Genomic DNA, 19,929 nt, shown 5'->3' with positions numbered 1-19,929 from the left:
TTCAAGATCGAGTCTCCAGTTTGTCCTCGTCATTTCGAGTGAAAGTTGTGTTTTTTGTTTGTATTTACTTTACTGGATTAAAGACTCTGTTTTCGCCAAGTCGCTTTTGGGTCCTCTTTCACCTGCATGACAGAAGGAACCGACCAAGGAATGGACCCAGCGACTTCAGACGCTCGTTACACTGCCGTCGAGATCCAAGGAGCCATGCTCGGCAGACACGAGCAGGAATTGTCTGCTGCTCGCCATGCCGTGGAGAACCTGGCCGCTCAGGTTTCCGACCTCTCTGGACAGTTCCAGAGTCTACGTCTCGTGCCACCTGTTACTTCCTGGCCTGCCGAGCCTCCAGAACCTAGGGTTAATAACCCACCTTGCTACTCCGGGCAGCCCACTGAGTGCCGCTCCTTTCTCACGCAGTGTGAGATTGTGTTCTCTCTCCAACCCAACACATACTCTAGAGAGAGAGCTCGGGTTGCTTACGTCATTTCACTCCTTACTGGCCGGGCTCGAGAATGGGGCACAGCTATCTGGGAGGCAAGGGCTGATTGCTCTAACAAGTTCCAGAACTTTAAAGAGGAGATGATTCGGGTTTTTGACCGTTCAGTTTTTGGTAGGGAGGCTTCTAGGGCCCTGGCTTCCTTATGCCAAGGTGAACGGTCCATAACGGATTATTCTATTGAGTTTCGCACTCTTGCTGCCTCTAGTGAGTGGAACGAGCCGGCGCTGCTCGCTCGTTTTCTGGAGGGACTCCACGCAGTGGTTAAGGATGAGATTCTCTCCCGGGAGGTTCCTTCAGATGTGGACTCTTTGATTGCTCTCGCCATCCGCATAGAACGACGGGTAGATCTTCGTCACCGGGCTCGTGGAAGAGAGCTCGCATCAACGGTGTTTCCCTGCTCCGCATCGCAACCATCTCCCTCCTCTGGCTCAGAGTCTGAGCCCATGCAGCTGGGAGGGATTCGCATCTCGACTAAGGAGAGGGAACGGAGGATCACCAACCGCCTGTGCCTCTATTGCGGAGTTGCTGGACATTTTGTTAATTCATGTCCAGTAAAAGCCAGAGCTCATCTGTAAGCGGAGGGCTACAGGTGAGCGCAACTACTCAAGTCTCTCCATCAAGATCCTGTACTACTTTGTCGGTCCATCTACGCTGGACCGGTTCGGGTGCTACATGTAGTGCCTTGATAGACTCTGGGGCTGAGGGTTGTTTCATGGACGAAGCATGGGTTCGGAAACATGACATTCCTTTCAGAGAGTTAGAGAAGCCTACGCCCATGTTCGCCTTAGATGGTAGTCATCTTCCCAGTATCAGATTTGAGACACTACCTTTAACCCTCACAGTATCTGGTAACCACAGTGAGACTATTTCTTTTTTGATTTTTCGTTCACCGTTTACACCTGTTGTTTTGGGTCATCCCTGGCTAGTATGTCATAATCCTTCTATTAATTGGTCTAGTAATTCTATCCTATCCTGGAACGTTTCTTGTCATGTGAAGTGTTTAATGTCTGCCATCCCTCCCGTTTCTTCTGTCCCTACTTCTCAGGAGGAACCTGGCGATTTGACAGGAGTGCCGGAGGAATATCATGATCTGCGCACGGTCTTCAGTCGGTCCCAAGCCAACTCCCTTCCTCCTCACCGGTCGTATGATTGTAGTATTGATCTCCTTCCGGGGACCACTCCTCCTCGGGGTAGACTATACTCTCTGTCGGCTCCCGAACGTAAGGCTCTCGAGGATTATTTGTCTGTGTCTCTTGACGCCGGTACCATAGTGCCTTCTTCCTCTCCGGCCGGGGCGGGGTTCTTTTTTGTTAAGAAGAAGGACGGTACTCTGCGCCCTGCGTGGATTATCGAGGGCTGAATGACATAACGGTTAAGAATCGTTATCCGCTTCCCCTTATGTCATCAGCCTTCGAGATTCTGCAGGGAGCCAGGTGCTTTACTAAGTTGGACCTTCGTAACGCTTACCATCTCGTGCGCATCAGAGAGGGGGACGAGTGGAAAACGGCGTTTAACACTCCGTTAGGGCATTTTGAGTACCGGGTTCTGCCGTTTGGTCTCGCCAATGCGCCAGCTGTTTTTCAGGCATTAGTTAATGATGTTCTGAGAGACATGCTGAACATCTTTGTTTTTGTCTATCTTGACGATATCCTGATTTTTTCTCCGTCACTCGAGATTCATGTTCAGCACGTTCGACGTGTTCTACAGCGCCTTTTAGAGAATTGTCTCTACGTAAAGTCTGAGAAGTGCTCTTTTCATGTCTCCTCCGTTACTTTTCTCGGTTCCGTTATTTCCGCTGAAGGCATTCAGATGGATTCCGCTAAGGTCCAAGCTGTCAGTGATTGGCCCGTTCCAAGGTCACGTGTCGAGTTGCAGCGCTTTTTAGGTTTCGCTAATTTCTATCGGCGTTTCATTCGTAATTTCGGTCAAGTTGCTGCCCCTCTCACAGCTCTTACTTCTGTCAAGACGTGTTTTAAGTGGTCCGGTTCCGCCCAGGGAGCTTTTGATCTTCTAAAAGAACGTTTTACGTCCGCTCCTATCCTCGTTACTCCTGACGTCACTAGACAATTCATTGTCGAGGTTGACGCTTCAGAGGTAGGCGTGGGAGCCATTCTATCCCAGCGCTTCCAGTCTGACGATAAGGTTCATCCTTGCGCTTATTTTTCTCATCGCCTGTCGCCATCTGAGCGCAACTATGATGTGGGTAACCGTGAACTGCTCGCCATCCGCTTAGCCCTAGGCGAATGGCGACAGTGGTTGGAGGGGGCGACCGTTCCTTTTGTCGTTTGGACAGACCATAAGAACCTTGAGTACATCCGTTCTGCCAAACGACTTAATGCCCGTCAAGCTCGTTGGGCGTTGTTTTTCGCTCGTTTCGAGTTTGTGATTTCTTACCGTCCGGGTAGCAAGAACACCAAGCCTGATGCCTTATCCCGTCTGTTTAGTTCTTCTGTGGCTTCTACTGATCCCGAGGGGATTCTTCCTTATGGGCGTGTTGTCGGGTTAACAGTCTGGGGAATTGAAAGACAGGTTAAGCAAGCACTCACGCACACTGCGTCGCCGCGCGCTTGTCCTAGTAACCTCCTTTTCGTTCCTGTTTCCACTCGTCTGGCTGTTCTTCAGTGGGCTCACTCTGCCTAGTTAGCTGGTCATCCCGGTGTTCGAGGCACTCTTGCGTCTATTCGCCAGCGCTTTTGGTGGCCGACTCAGGAGCGTGACACGCGCCGTTTCGTGGCTGCTTGTTCGGACTGCGCGCAGACTAAGTCGGGTAACTCTCCTCCTGCCGGTCGTCTCAGACCGCTCCCCATTCCTTCTCGACCATGGTCTCACATCGCCCTAGACTTCATTACCGGTCTGCCTTTGTCTGCGGGGAAGACTGTGATTCTTACGGTTGTCGATAGGTTCTCTAAGGCGGCACATTTCATTCCCTCGCTAAACTTCCTTCCGCTAAGGAGACGGCACAAATCATTATCGAGAATGTATTCAGAATTCATGGCCTCCCGTTAGACGCCGTTTCAGACAGAGGCCCGCAATTCACGTCACAGTTTTGGAGGGAGTTCTGTCGTTTGATTGGTGCGTCCGTCAGTCTCTCTTCCGGGTTTCATCCCCAGTCTAACGGTCAAGCAGAGAGGGCCAATCAGACGATTGGTCGCATACTACGCAGCCTTTCTTTCAGAAACCCTGCGTCTTGGGCAGAACAGCTCCCCTGGGCAGAATACGCTCACAATTCGCTTCCTTCGTCTGCTACCGGGTTATCTCCGTTTCAGAGTAGTCTGGGTTACCAGCCTCCTCTGTTCTCATCCCAGCTTGCCGAGTCCAGCGTTCCCTCCGCTCAAGCGTTTGTCCAACGTTGTGAGCGCACCTGGAGGAGGGTGAGGTCTGCACTTTGCCGTTACAGGGCACAGACTGTGAGAGCCGCCAATAAACGCAGGATTAAGAGTCCAAGGTATTGTTGCGGCCAGAGAGTGTGGCTTTCCACTCGCAACCTTCCTCTTACGACAGCTTCTCGTAAGTTGACTCCGCGGTTCATTGGTCCGTTCCGTGTCTCCCAGGTCGTCAATCCTGTCGCTGTGCGACTGCTTCTTCCGCGACATCTTCGTCGCGTCCATCCTGTCTTCCATGTCTCCTGTGTTAAGCCCTTTCTTCGCACCCCCGTTCGTCTTCCCTCCCCCTCCCGTCCTTGTCGAGAGCGCACCTATTTACAAGGTACATAAGATCATGGACATGCGTTCTCGGGGACGGGGTCACCAATACTTAGTGGATTGGGAGGGTTACGGTCCTGAGGAGAGGAGTTGGGTTCCGTCTCGGGACGTGCTGGACCGTTCACTCATTGATGATTTCCTCCGTTGCCGCCAGGATTCCTCCTCGAGTGCGCCAGGAGGCGCTCGGTGAGTGGGGGTACTGTCCTGTTTTGTCATTTATTATCTTGTCTTGTCCCTGTGCTTCCCATTCTATTCGTTTCCCTCTGCTGGTCTTATTAGGTTCTTTCCCTCTTTCTATCCCTCTCTCTCCCCCTCCCTCTCTCACTCTCTCGCTCTCTCTTCTCTCTATCGTTCCGTTCCTGCTCCCAGCTGTTCCTATTCCCCTAATCAATCATTTAGTCTTCCCACACCTGTTCCCGATCCTTTCCCCTAATTAGAGTCCCTATTTCTTCCTTTGTGTTCCGTTCCTGTCCTGTCGGTTCCTTGTCTAGAATTCACCGTGCTGTGTTTGTGTATCGCCCTGTCGTGTCGTGTTTTCCTCAGATGCTGCGTGGTGAGCAGGCGTCTGAGTCTGTCTGGTTCAAGTGCCTTCCCGAGGCAACCTGCTGTTCACCTGCTGTTCAAGATCGAGTCTCCAGTTTGTCCTCGTCATTTCGAGTGAAAGTTGTGTTTTTTGTTTGTATTTACTTTACTGGATTAAAGACTCTGTTTTCGCCAAGTCGCTTTTGGGTCCTCTTTCACCTGCATGACATATAATAGCAAAATAAATATTATTTTTGTGAGATATAAATATAGGCCTATAGGCTACTTCAAATTGTGTTCAACTCTTGCAATGTAATTGTATGTTGTTGTTCTATAAGATCAAGTCTGTCAACGTGACCACACAATATATATGTAGGCCTTCCAGCAAATAGCAATTCAATTAAAGTAGTCTATGTATTATTCCAGGTACACTATTATAAGCACAATAAATGAGAATTAGAATTTTGGCAGTAATGGGAATTCTTATGCAACATGCATCTGTCATGTCTAGCCTACTATACGCAGTTTTGGGATGGATAAATGGTGTAAAATGAATAGTGTATAGGACTACCATCAATTGTAAAACGGATTTACAAATATGTGCTGGAAGAACAAAACGTTAATCGTATCTCCAACCCAATTTTCCCATTGACATCAACATGGAATTTCGTCGTGTAGGCCGAGAATATACGATTAAATGCACATCTGTAAAAACAAAAAACACAACACCACCCGTCATGATAAATACCTTTACTAAAATAATTAAAAGCCTGAATTTAAAGCCTGTATTTCGGGGTGTCACACCAAAAATACAAATGACAAGTCACAGTTAGTCATTCGTGCGTAACGGTATTGCGCACATTTCATCATCCAAATCTTTAACCGTCCACTGCACGCGCGGAGTAGTCTACAAGGCATTTCATACTGATATATTTTTTTAAGAGCCCAACCTACTCGCGCATCGATTGGCCAGGTCGACTCTTCTGTCGGTTTTCATTGGTTTATGATAATGGTATTTCACTCATCTTTTGCCCATGTAATTTACCATTGATATTGTATGTGGTTGCTGGCATAGGTGCGGATCATTTATAACATACGAAAGGGAGAAAGACAGGTGTCCACAAGAGAGGATGCGCATAAAATAATACCTTTTTTTCTCCTCGCTCCCTTGCGAATGCCATGATGTGGGAATGGAGTTTCCAACTGAGACAGGAGATGCGTGTCCAAAATGTAGACATTTGCATGTAACCAAGACATGAGGATAAGCACTAAGAATGTTTTGCGCAAAATTGAAAGACCTGAAAATCTCTGGAGAATGCCCGTTCTCCGGTATCGGTCGTATGGACGAACCCGGAGACTTTGAGGAATGTATAAGTGACCATACCGGGGATGTACAGGCAATTTCCAAGGATGTGTATGGAAATGTATCAGAGGTGCTACCTCAAAGGAAGACAAGCAAGACTAGAGTCAATCTTCATTCATTAGGGGAGAGCATCCGCAAATTGGCATGTCCGGAGGTAAATTGAGATTGTACTACAATAAAGCAATTTCTCAAAACATTCATCAGAATTGATTTGTGTACTGTTGTTGAGTGTAGTCTCAGAAGATAGCAGTTTACACCGTGGAACATGTACAGTTCGAAGGAAAAAAACGTCTGTTTTGCTGGTTTTATCTCGAACCAAATTATTTATTTGCTGTTGTGTTGATGTGAGTGCAATGGGCCAAACTATAAGATTTCTTATACAAATATATTGTCAATAAACTTCTCGACTTGTTGTTTACAGTTTCAAAGACTGCATACTGCCTTTCTGCAAATGATGAAACAACATACGTTAGACACGAAATGGTAAGAAATAAGTCCAATAAATGTTGGCGAAATGAATGATTTAAACTATGCCGCCCTGATATTTCATTATTATAATAAATGACAATGTTCAGTTCAATTGAATGCGTTCAGATATTATTTTTTATTGAAGACCTATTGACTACATGCCATGCATGGATGCACCATGTATCACGACCTGTATATGGTCAATCAGCAAGATGGCTTTGAAGGTAATACAAGGAATAGGAAAAATAGCCAAACTGTAGGTTAGAAACTTTTTTTCATAACATGCATGGGATTTCAAGGAATAAGATATCTAGACCCATTTCTTAATGTGGAGAGTGCAGTGCTTACTAATATAATACTAATATAACTTCTGTCCACAGCCCTTCTGTGTGTTACGCAGACATCTGTCAAGATAGGAGCTTTGATCGACCAGAGAATTTAAAGGAGATCATGAAGAATTATTCTCTAAAAACAGGTATTGTAAAGCTGATCAAATTCAAACACTGAACATGAGTTGCTTTTATTCCATTTTGGATGTTTTTAAGGTCTGTTATATCCATGCCTCTGTGAAACAAAAAGCACATCTTGTTTTACCTTGTGTGGAAAATAAAAATGTTTTATTCTATTCGTTTGTATTATTTTCTATTCTAATATACAGTATTGCATTTCATTTTTTATTTACATAGTGTTATTATATTCTATTACATTTAATAACTGTTTTTGCCCTGCTTTTTACAACTAGGTATTCACATGGACGCTTTGAAAGTCTCCCTTGGTGAAGAGCTGTTCCAAACGTGCTTCGACGAGGACGGCCATATTCTGCGGGTAGTGGGGGGAGCCCTCAGCGACTTCCTGAACAGCTTCAATGTCCTGTTGAAACAGAGCTGCTGCCCAAACCCGCTAGCACCAGCCGCTCTGCAAGCCGAACCAGACAGGAGAACAGATTATGTCAACAATGAAGAAGCATCGGTGTTGTGCCTGGACAAGGATCTGGGTCTGCTCACCGTCTACTACTTCAACCCCAGGCAGACCACGGAGCTCTTCTTCCCTGGGGTCATCAAGGCGGCCGCCCGCCTGCTCTACGACACCACCGTGGAGGTGTTGATGGACATGGACATGGAGATGGACCTTCAAGGAGGCACCAAGGAGAGTGTAGGCCCCTTGCAGTTTCAGGCTGGGCCCCGGCAGCCCAGCCTGCTCTACTCGGTGGTGGTGAAGAACGGCAAGAGCCTGAGCCCCAGTCCCATGAGGGCCACGTCTGTTGGGACCATGCCCACCTCACTCTTCTCCTCCACCTTCCCCTTCCACCTCTTTCTGGATCAGGACCTGGGCCTGTTACAAATCGGGGATGGCCTCCGGAAGAGACTTAGCCGGAAGGACGGCCCGAGGCGGCCCACTGCCTTCCTGGAGCACTTTGCCATCGTCATGCCCCAGATCAGGTGCACCTTCCAAGGCATCTTGACTATGCTGAACACACAGTTCATCATTCGGATAAAGCACCAAGGTGGCTCCATGGCCGATGACACAGGGAGGGTATGACCCTATTTCGACTGAATATCAGACCTGTGTTCAAATGGTTTGTTGGTTTGAACAGTCCCAAATGGTTTGAACAGTCCCAAAGGTGCAAACCCGCCCATTTGGCAGTACAGTCATGTTTAAGCTAACCTAACATAGCAGCCGTAGAAAGACGACTGAGCGGAGTTCCCACTATCGTTTTTCAGTGGAAAGTTAGGTGGAAAATACTATATCCTTGAAACATCTACTTTCTGTCTGGCTCAAGCAAAGACTCAGTCTTTGATTTCCAAAAACATTTGAACTCAGGTCTGCTGGATATGACCCTTTGGAGTTGAGATGAATGACTCACATGGAATCGAAGGTTGTCTAAATGCAGATTTAGAAAGATTCAGAAAGGCAAAATGCCGCATTGTTAATTCTTATGTGCTAATTAGCGGAATGCTCCCCCTGAGGTAGAGAACAACATAAGCCCAGGATGGAATTGGACAGCCTGGTCTCATAGACTAGATTTAATATAGTAAATTGAAATCCGGGACACTCAAATTAGTATGATTTGGTTACATAAGACATATGGTTACTTAAGACAAAAAACAAAAGTAGGGTGGTTGGTCAGGCATATAAAGCAAACGTCTAGCAACCCAAAGGTCGCGAGTTCATATCTCATTACAGACAACGTTAGCTAATTAGCAACTTTTCAACTAGTCACTACTTTGCAACTACTTAGAATGTTAGATAACACTTCCCTTAACCCCTTTAGCTAACCATTTCGCTAACCCTAATCCTTTTAGCTAACCCTAATCATAACCATTTAACCTAACACCTAAACTTAACTCTAACCTTAACCTCCAACCCTAACCCCTAGCCTAGTTAATGTTAGCAAATGTTAGCCAGCTCGTTGGAATTCGTAACACATCATACATTTCGAAAATTTGTAACATATTGTACATTTACAAGTTCGTAACATAACATCAATTGGAGAATTTTGTTCACTTTGTGCTATCTAGCTACATAAACTACAACGCTTTCGGCAAACTCACCCTTGATTAGTAATTTGGGCAGATGATTTAATCAGATCTGTTTTCTTTGTGTACCTTGTAGTAGTGTCCAGAGCCTGAACAACTAAAGACAATACTTACAGTCATGTCCAAAATGATTGGCACCCTGGACAAAGATGAGCAAAATTGTATAAAGTAAATACACTGACAAAAATATAATAGCAACAAGAAAAAATTTCAAAGATTTTACTGAGTTTATACATTTTGTACCATTATTTTACCAGGTAAGTTGACTGAGAACACATTCTCATTTACAACAATGACCTGGGGAATAGTTATGATGATGATCATGCTGTTTAATCAGCTTCTTCCCACACCTGTCAAGTGGATGGATTACGTTGGCAAAGAGAAATGCTCACTAACAGTGTAACGCACTCTATGCGTAGTGGGTGCTGAGTCAGGCGCAGGAAGCAGAGGGTAAAGAACAATGTTTTATTCCGGCGCAGATAAAATGGTCACGCCAAAACACCAGGCGCAATAACAAGACCGATCCAAAACCAGAGGACCCAACCAGTTCGGAGAAAAACAAAGGAGATCGCACAACCACTAACATGAACAGAGGGGGAGAAAAATAAGCCCGCACAAAGAGCAGGCGGGCATTACCGGCTTAAATAGCCCAACTAAAACCTAAACAAGAAACGGGTGTAACCAATAAGATAAAACCAAGAGAAAAGGGAAAAGGGACCTCCGAGCACCGCCCGAACAGGAAGACGAGCCAACTTCGGTGGGAGTCGTGACAAACAGGGATGGAAATAAATTTGTACACAAAATCTGAGAGAAATAATACTTAGCTGTATTGTATGCACATTTTTTTTGTGAAAATCTTATTATTTTATACTAATACAATTGCTCAGAGAAATAATTTTTCTTTAAGTAATAAATAATACAAGTAATACAAACAAATCATAAAAAGATAGGGGTCCAAGTAATTGGCACCACTGTTTTCCATACTCCGCCACCCTCCCCTTGCGAGGATAATGGCTACTGAGACTTCTTCTCACATGTTTTATGAGATTGAACACATTGGGAGGGACCTCAGACCATTCCTCCATATAGAATATTTCTAGACCCTTCAAATCCTTTGTCTACATGTTTTCAATGGGGTTAATGTCCTGAGATGGCCATTGCAAAAGACTGAGATGGCTATTGCAACATTTTAATTTTGTGGTCAATCAACCTTTTTTTTGTGTGGATTTTGATGTGTGCTAGGGGTTATTGTCTTGCTAGAAGATCCACTTGAGGCCAAGTTTCAGCCTCCTGGCAGAGGCAACCAGGTTTTTGGCTAAAATGTCCTGGCACTTGGTAGTTCATGATGCCGTTGACATTGACAATGGCCCCAGGACCAGTGGAAGCAAAATATCCCCTGTATCCATACTACAGTGCAGGTACCATTGGAAACCTGTGGAAGGAATTGAAGGCAGTCCATAAGAGCAGATGAAGGTGTCACGATCGTCGTATGGAGGGGACCAAAGCGCAGTGTGAATACATTTTTCTTTATTGAAATGAAGAACAAGAACACTTAAACAAAAAATGATTACAACGACCATGACCACTTTATAAACAATGTGCAACATAACATAGACAATAACCCATGAAATACCCAAAGAAGATGGCTGCCTAAATATGGTTCCCAATCAGAGACAACGATAAACACCTGCCTCTAATTGAGAACCAATCTAGGCAACCATAGACCAACATAAACACCTAGATGAAAACAACCCCATAAATCTACAAAAACCCCTAGACAGTCCAAACACCCTAGAAAGAGACAAAAACACACATATCACCTATGTCACACCCTGACCTAACCAAAATAATAAAGAAAACAAAGAATACTTTGGTCATGGCGTGACAGAAGGATATCAAGGATCTGGAAAGATTCTGTAAGGAGTAATGGTCTAAGATCCCTCCCAAAGTGTTCTCCAATCTCATTAAACATTTTAGAAAAAGGCTTTAAATTACTTGTTAAACCAAATCTCTTTCTCTGAGCAATTGAATTTGAGAATACAAAATAGCTCAGTATTTGTATTATTTATTTTATAGTCTTTTTTGCTCAACTTGATCAAGTGTGCCAATAATTTTGGACCTGACTGTGTCTGTACCATTTAGCATGGAGAACCTAGACAAATACATTTATCTCATGCCTTGTTTCCCTCTCTTCTAGCTCATGGACCTGAAAGGCCAGATGATCTACATCTCAGAGTCCAATGTCATCCTCTTCCTGGGCTCCCCGTGCGTAGACAAGCTGGAGGAGCTGACTGGCCGGGGCCTCTACCTGTCTGACATCCCCATTCACAACGCCCTGCGCGACGTAGTCCTGGTGGGTGAGCAGGCCAAGGCTCAGGACGGCTTGAAGAAGCGCCTAGGCAAGGCCAAGGCGGCCCTGGAGCACGCTCACCTCGCCCTGGAGGAAGAGAAAAAGAGGACAGTGGATCTGCTTTTCACCATTTTCCCGGGGACGGTTGCCCAGGAACTTTGGCAAGGCCACACGGTGGATGCCAGGGAGTTTGAGAATGTCACCATGCTGTTCTCTGACATCGTGGGCTTCACGGCCGTGTGTTCACGCTGCACACCTATGCAGGTGGTCACTATGCTCAATGAGCTGTACACACGCTTTGACCACCACTGCGGGGAGCTGGATGTATACAAGGTGTGTGTTACAGCAAGGCCCAAGGAAACTCAGGGAACTTCTCAATCAAAACTGGATTTACCAGATAAAACTAAACATTGTTTAGTGGTTACGCTTTATTTTGCAAAGTGCCTGGTAATTACTTGGACTGATAAAGGTGAAACTAAATTCAGAATAATAACCACTGAATGTATTTTTTTATGGGGATCGATTGAATTAATTGAAACACTACGCAACATTTGGTACAATGCAGTTATCAATTGTGTGGAATTAAGAACCAGAAAGTAACAGGATGTAATATAATTTCTCAGTAAAACACCAGTTAAACAGCAGTTGAAATGAAAAAGCAAAAAGTGCCTTAGAGTGTAACAGCTAAAATGAACATTATTGGGAAAATGGACTCCAAATGTGCCCAAAATGTTTCTTTAGTCTTATTCCACATCCCCAATTACGGGGTTGGATTGAATAGGGAAGGCACTCTATATAATATTATGTTTATATCAACAGATTATTTTTAGAACAACAATTTATGTTGTTGACTGCAGACCCTTGCTGGCATTCCCATATTATGTTCAACCCAGCATGAATACGGCTTAATTTGAATGAATTTAGCCATGGAGGTAATAAGGTTAGATATGCCTTATGTTACTCTTCGATAGCGTTTTATAAGAATGTGTTAACTGATATGAATCATTTGAGAGTGGAGGCTTGTTTACGTCTTTCTTTTGCATAATTTAGCAATAATTCATCAATGTATTAATATAGACAATACTTAGCAGTTATGTCTTGACCAAAGCAATTTAGAGAGAATAATAGTTGTGCATTCTTAACAGTCCATCAATAATTAAAAGGTCTACTCCAAAATAAGAGTCTGCAATATAAAAGAGATGCACATTCTCCAAAAAGGGGAAAGACCATGGTTGTTTTTGACCTTGTCAGGATAAGACTGTTATGTGATTTAGGCACAAAAGTACTTTAAATTCATGTTAGAAAGTTATTTCCGCTGTGTTCTCTCATAGATTACACAAGTCTTGGGCAAAAATGACACAATTCCACCATTTTATCTAGGTTTAATATTTCTTCAAGAACAGACTGTACTTGTCTCATGGCCAAACTTGCTTGCTCTCAGCCAACTGTCCTGTAATCTGCGGGGAGTTTGGCTAATGTAATCAGTGTGTCACTGAAGTATAACAGAGGAGAGCAGCATGTCTGACGGATCATTCGTAAAGTACTGGGAAGTCAGAGGTTCCTTTAGGACCTCTGTTTCCATTCCCGGTCCAAAAATAGATTTGGCTGCTTTCCAAATGGCACTCTATTCCCTTAATTGTGCACTACAATTCACTATATGGAGTGCCATTTGGAACATCGAATTTGACCTCACATTGTTCACTGTCGAGTGCTCTCCTGCTCCGGAGTAAAACATAAACAAACACCTCCCAGAAGAACTATTTTGATGCTAATTCACACTGATTAAATTGGCCCTGATGATTGTTTTAATGTGTTTGTGTTCGAATGTGTCAACATCTACCTGTAGGGGAAGACTGTGTGACAAATTAAAATTGGTACAGTAGTTTTTGCTCACTTGACGTGTTTTCCATTACTTGTGCTTTTCATTAGGAGTATATGAATTGGAATTGTCTAACGCACAAATAAAGGAATTAAGAGGGCTAGAAAAACAATCCTTCAACTTAAAGTCCTATGCATACATCATACAACTATTCTCTCTCTGTACAGTCAATGTAGAAATTAAGATCAGAGGGTCTGTAGACAATGGGGGGGCACATCTTTAAAAAAAAAAGTTGAATGGTTCCCCCTTTCTGATCTATGCTATCTGATATTATACAAATCTTGTGATGAAGTTAACTGTATGCCATGTAGTTTGTCTATGGGATATTAAAGTATTCTTTTCGACTGTATCTAGGTGGAGACTATCGGCGATGCGTACTGTGTGGCCGGTGGCTTACACAAGGAGAGCGAGACTCATGCAGTGCAGATTGCCTTCATGGCGCTGAAGATGATGGAGCTGTCCGATGAGGTCAGGACGCCCACTGGAGAGCCAATCAAAGTGAGTGTTACAGCTTACCTTCTCCACAGTGTGAAACCATCAATGGATAAGCCCTTTTCAGAATGGCACTGAGTAGCACAGGAAGTTGCCTGGGCAAGAGAGTTTTGTACACAAAACTGATTTTCAGGCTTTTCTACTGTTACGCCATTTGCTCAAGATGTAGACAAAGTTGTTCCCCTGGTAGCTGGTTTTTGTTTATATCTAGAATGACAATATTGTTCATCTGAAAGAGAGTGACTCTCCGTTTGTGCTGATCTATGACCCGCTAGCACCTCCCCCGTTAAGAGGGGGATGAGGCAACCTCAAGAGTTTTTATTCACACACACAGACGGAGATGTACATGGGGATAAAGAATGGTAATGGTTCTGAAACAGGAGAAACAAAGGTAATGAATACACTGTACACAATGCAATAAGGGTTCCCAACATTTTCCCCCGGGGCCCCCCTTTTCACATTTGATTAATTCATGTTTATTGAGATAGCCTATATTAAATACAGCTTTTATAATTGATTTTGTTTAACTTGACGGACCTAGGACAATGTTGTAGTTTTGAAGCTCATTTCCTGTAATTCTACGTAGTTTAACAAAACTCATTACATCTTTTGGGTAGGCTAAATAATAATACTACTAATAATAATGGATATGGAACTCTAGACCCGATTTACCCAAATGTTTTTCCGCTACCAAATATGTTTTATTTATAAAACCCTCAATTTAATTATACATGTTCTCTTTTTCAGAAAGTGAATAGATCAATTGGTAGCGACAGTCACACATCGTATAAGATTACTTCCCAAGCAAAGTCCAATTTCTTTGACTCTTCGACTTTAGAAGGTTGTAGCTCAACTTCTGAATATCATAGAGGAACAAAATATATTCCCATTGGCATCAGAGTCGTGTCTTCCTCTGGCATTTCACAGCTTGTTTCTTGCCAAAAGCATCGAAGATTTATGCATAATCTTAGATTGGTATAAACAATCGGGAATTGTAAATGATTTTATATGATTATTATTATTATTACTATTGTTATTTGTAGTCATTTTTTTACCCCCGCAAAACGTTGGTGCCCCCCCAGGTTGGGAATCCCTGCAAAAAGTGATAGCACAAGTAGAGTAACAAGGTTATTAACATGGGAAGGACTGTATGAATGTATATGCTACCTGCACATATTACAATGCAGCTATACACAAAGTCAGCATATAACAACTATAAGAACATCAAGCAGGAATTATATACATGTCACAGTATATGCATGTCACACTCACTTTGGTCATGCACACCAACCCACAAGTCCAGAGATATAGTATGAATGAGTCCAGTTGTTGATGAGCAGAGACAGAGATGTTGTGGGAGACTGTGTATTGTGTGACCTGCAGAGTCAAGAGGATGGGCAGATGTCAGGCCGGCTAGTAACCACCCTAGCAACCTGACAGTGTCTCATCAACATCTCAAATTTGGAGATTATAATGAGAAAGCTTCAGCTGTTCCTGTCTTTCTGTATTTTTATATATTAATTGACATTTGACATTATATTGAAAGCTTAGAGGTAGTTGACCCCATTTTATGAATACCTAGAACACAGATTATGGACCCAAACCATGATTTGGATTTGTTCACTTTGCTACAGTTTAGCATTAGCATCATTGAACACAAAACAAGGGGTATTCTACAAAGCAGGATCAAGGAGTTAGCCAGCTCTTTAAGAAGATAAGCTTTAAATGTGCACTGTCTTATATACTAAACAACCAAAAACACATCTAAGTTTAGCTTTCCTCTAATGAACTAGAAAATCTATAGTTATTTCAGGTTGATTTTCCAAAGTAGCTGGCTAACTCATATATCCTGCTTTGTATAACCCTCTGGTTAAAATGCTCCAGAAAGGAGGCCTAAATCACATTCAAGTAACTTCTAAAATACAACTTTGTGTTCTGGGTGGTCAAGCGGTCTAAGCCGCTGCCTCTAGAATACACAGAGAACACACATACTATGTAATGTTGTGAGCAGGGGTTCAAATCCAACACTCTCTGCTGTCAGTTATGCGACTGCCGTACTCCTTCGGATAGGACGTTAAACGGATATCTTGACTCTGGGGTGACTCTGTGGTCATTACAATTTCATGGCACTTATCGTAAGAGTAGGGGTGTTCTGGCCCCATTTCCATCATGGCCACCTAATCATCCCTATCATTCCTAATTGGCATATATCACTCTTCACCTCTACACCATGCTACCTGATGGTTGCCTTGCATGACCAAAGTGGGTGCCACACATTGATGGTGGTGGATGAGGTGAGTGGATGAGGTCCTCCCTACCATGAAAGCAGCATCTGGAAAATTGATATATAAATTCAATCAATAAATCAATCAAAGTAATAATTTGGCTGAGTAATCCATTCAGAAGTAGAACATGTGGATAAGGTTCTATCACATAAAGCATCACAGTCGATAGCATGGGAAATGTTTTTGAATTATTATCATCAAATTACATTTAAATTATATTTACTACAGTCAAAATGTGATTTCCCCCAAAAAGATAGGAGTTGCAATGACTTGATTGTGATTTCCAAGACAGTCTTTGAAGAACAATCACAATTTGTTGTTCCTTTAAGTCACCTTGGTGAACTTTACTTTTCGAATACACAAACATTTACATTTATATTGGATTAAAGTTGATTTCACCTTATAGCTGTCACTTCAAAGGAAAACGTAATATAATCAATGAAGCTTTGATTTAATGTTGCAATTTTTTCCTTCAATGCAAGCTATCTTTTTTTTATATTTACAGATGAGAATTGGCCTGCACACTGGCTCAGTTCTGGCCGGTGTTGTTGGCGTGATGATGCCGCGCTATTGTCTGTTTGGCAACAACGTCACATTGGCAAATAAGTTTGAGTCCTGTAGCGTACCTAGAAGAATCAACGTTAGCCCCACAACCCACAGGTGACTTAACACTTCTGCACTACCAAAATATTTTGTAGTTAATTTCACTGCCAGATCTCCCTAAGCTCAGCCACTAGCTAATGTTTTATATTTAAAAAAAAATGTTTTGAAGAGTCTTGTGTTTACACTTTGCATTGATGATCACATGTATCATTATGATCTGGTTATAATGCATCGTTGGACATGTCATTAGCATGTATGTATTTATAATGTCTTTATTTGAATGTCTCATTAATTTGGATCACACTGTTTATCGCAAAAGTCACACAGTAAATGATGTGTGGTGTTCTTCAAATGACAAGCTACCTATAACTCGTAATAATGAAAGATGCACTGGCATTCATCAGAAGATAGACCATAAAACCCTATAGTGTCAACAGGTCTTGCCTGGATCTGTACTATTTAGTCTTCGTTCTTACACTACGTCCACTGTTGGGCATAGAATTAGAACCCTGATTTGGATACCCAACATTTGTCATAGTCAATAAAGCCAAGGTCTTTACGACACACATTCTAGGATGTTCAGTGTGGTCTCTTTAGGGGCACAGTTGAAAACAGTTTCACAAAACACTTGATTGGCCAGAAAGTTCACCCACCTGGTTTCCCAAGTCTAAATCTGTCCCTGATTGGAAGGAAAGAATGAAAACCAGAAGGGCTATGGTTGTTCTCTCAGACTGTAATAAGATAGCCCTGGTGTAAGGGCCTCTGAAATGTGTGACCAAAACATTTATGGGTATTTGGTAGCACTTTCAATAAAGTCCTTCTTGCACCTGTGTAATAACACTGTAATTACTACATTAACATTGTTACAAATTTCTGCGTTGCTCTTTATTATTAAAATGCAGTTACTAAAGTAAGATGTAAAAATAAGTTACTACATTGTTATTACTAGTGTAATTACAGTGTACTGGTTGATTATGTTACTGTATATTTTTTGTAAGGAAGGCAAAACATTGTTTGTGTGTTTCAAGAGAACGTGCTTAACTTCCTATCCAGTTGTTGCTTTTTGGTTTCAGACCGTAACTGTGTTATACAATAAATTCATACACACATTCTCACAGTACAAGATAAATTGTTTATGTGGTCTTGCACAGGAAACGGGATCCAATGTTGATGGAATAGAGAGCCCCGTAGCCTCCATTTCTATCTGCAGCACATACTAAAACGTTGTATTTACATTCAAGATGGTTCATTTGTCCTTTTGGGTTTCCAGATTGCTGAAAGATTGTCCAGAGTTTGTCTTCATTCCCCGGACCAGACAGGATCTTCCGCCAAACTTCCCACCGGATATTCCTGGTGTTTGTTACTTCTTGGAGGCTTTTGATCAATGGTCGGGCAAAACCACAAGTGACTGTGAGACCGAAGAACCATGCTACAGCAATACAAACTTCATGGCTGAGCAAACATAGATGGTATGATGAGACACAGCTAAACCTGGGTTCAATGAATATTTTAAATCTTTGAGCGTTTGATTGAGCCTGCCTGGAGCACCAAACCGGCAGAGTTTGCACTTTTAGCAATATTCCATTGGATTCATTGCACAATGCAAGCTCAATCGAGCAGAGCTAAAGTATTTGAAAGAAAACTAATATTTGTACCCAGGTCTAAATACAGCTAGCACCCGTTGCTGTAGATTTCTTTAGGTGATGTAGAAATGTTGATTATTCTCTTACAAAATCGCTAGATGTACATTTTGTATGCTTTCACTGATTTATTCACCTCACCAGATTCACATAATTTCTTACACTGTAATTACTCTACAACTGCCTATGTAACTACCATGTAAATACATAGGAATTAATCACACATTGGGACTTAAAGGGATAGTCACCCAAATTACATATCGGTTTCCTTACCCTGTATGCAGTCTGTGGACAAGGTAAGAAATTTAATTTGAATTAACTGCTCTCCAAATGCAAGTCAATATCCCCGCATTTGTCGTCTCTCACCTTATCCTTAGACTGCATACAGGCTAAGGGCCAAGCATATGTAATTTTGTAATTTGGTTAAACTATCCCTTTAAAGAGAATTACACAATAACTAATGTCACGGCATGGCTAGAACACAATGAATTCCATTACAATTAGCATTTATTACTGTGATTATTTTTGTATTGTCCAAGTGACAATAAATATTGTGATTAACAGGTTTGTGTGTCTACACTTCTACTACTCTGATGTTTGGAATATATTTTCAGTTTTTGCATAGTAATAGTACATGTAACTGCCAAAATAAAGGAAACACCAACATAAAATGCCTTAATAGGGCATTAGGCCACCACGAGCCAGATGCACCCTGGCATAGATTCTACAAGTGTCTGGAAACTATCCAATGCAACACCTTTCTTTCACGATACATTTGATCATTTTATGTTTTGTTGATGGCGGTGGAAAATGTTGTCTCAGGTGACGCTCCAGAATCTCCCGTAAGTGTTCAATTGGGTTGATATGTGGTGACTGAGCATATGGTTGACATAGTTGTCATGCTCATCAAACCATTCAGTGACCAGTCCTACCTTGTGGATGGAGGCATTGTCATCCTACGGAGCATAGCCATGGTAGCCAAAATAATGGCCTGCCCAGCATTTTTATACATGACCTTAAGCGTGATGGGATGTTCATTGCTTTATTAACTCAGGAACCACACTTGCATGGAAGCACCTGCTTTCAATATACTTTGTATCCCTTATTTACTCAAGTGTTTCCATTATTTTAGAAGTTACCTGTAGATTGTGTCGTGGAAAATGTAATCGATAATGAGGAGAGACAAGGTCAATCACCAATCAGGATATTTATTTATTCAAAACATATTAATAACATTGATGAATTATTGCAATAATGAAGCTGGTTGACGAACTACCCGTAGATGATTCATTGAGAGCCCAACGAGCTGATTTGAGCCACAGCATTTTACATCCTCCTGAATGTTCATGACAACCAACAGCTGTGTGGAATGGGTCACAAGGTTAGGATTTATATGAAAGAAATGATACATTCACAGCAAATATCTGCTGTAAAGACTGTTCTCATTTTGTGGAAACCAGGGTCTGCCCCCCAAAACAAAGTTCCTCTCATCATTATCCATACCCTAGCGATCTCCACCCCGGTACCTCCCAGCACACAAACACTAACTATGGAATGCGGTCTTTAGGTTTTATCACCAAAGGCATCGTAAAT

General features: G+C 42.6%; 1 protein-coding gene across 1 annotated transcript; it reads left to right on the top strand.

The window, feature by feature from the left end:
* Nucleotides 1-5,673: 5,673 nt before the first annotated feature.
* Nucleotides 5,674-18,901, top strand: LOC124013262 (guanylate cyclase soluble subunit alpha-1-like). Its single transcript, XM_046327521.1, has 8 exons — nt 5,674-6,236; nt 6,504-6,565; nt 6,931-7,025; nt 7,293-8,083; nt 11,285-11,770; nt 13,671-13,814; nt 16,599-16,753; nt 17,967-18,901. The coding sequence occupies exons 1-8, from the start codon at nt 5,994-5,996 to the stop codon at nt 18,160-18,162; spliced, it is 2,172 nt and encodes a 723-aa protein (XP_046183477.1). The 5' UTR covers nt 5,674-5,993; the 3' UTR covers nt 18,163-18,901.
* Nucleotides 18,902-19,929: the final 1,028 nt, after the last annotated feature.

Source organism: Oncorhynchus gorbuscha, linkage group LG24 (genome assembly GCF_021184085.1).
Source record: "Oncorhynchus gorbuscha isolate QuinsamMale2020 ecotype Even-year linkage group LG24, OgorEven_v1.0, whole genome shotgun sequence".
NCBI classification, from domain to species: Eukaryota; Metazoa; Chordata; class Actinopteri; order Salmoniformes; family Salmonidae; genus Oncorhynchus; species Oncorhynchus gorbuscha.
This window is presented reverse-complemented; position numbering and strand designations above follow the sequence as displayed.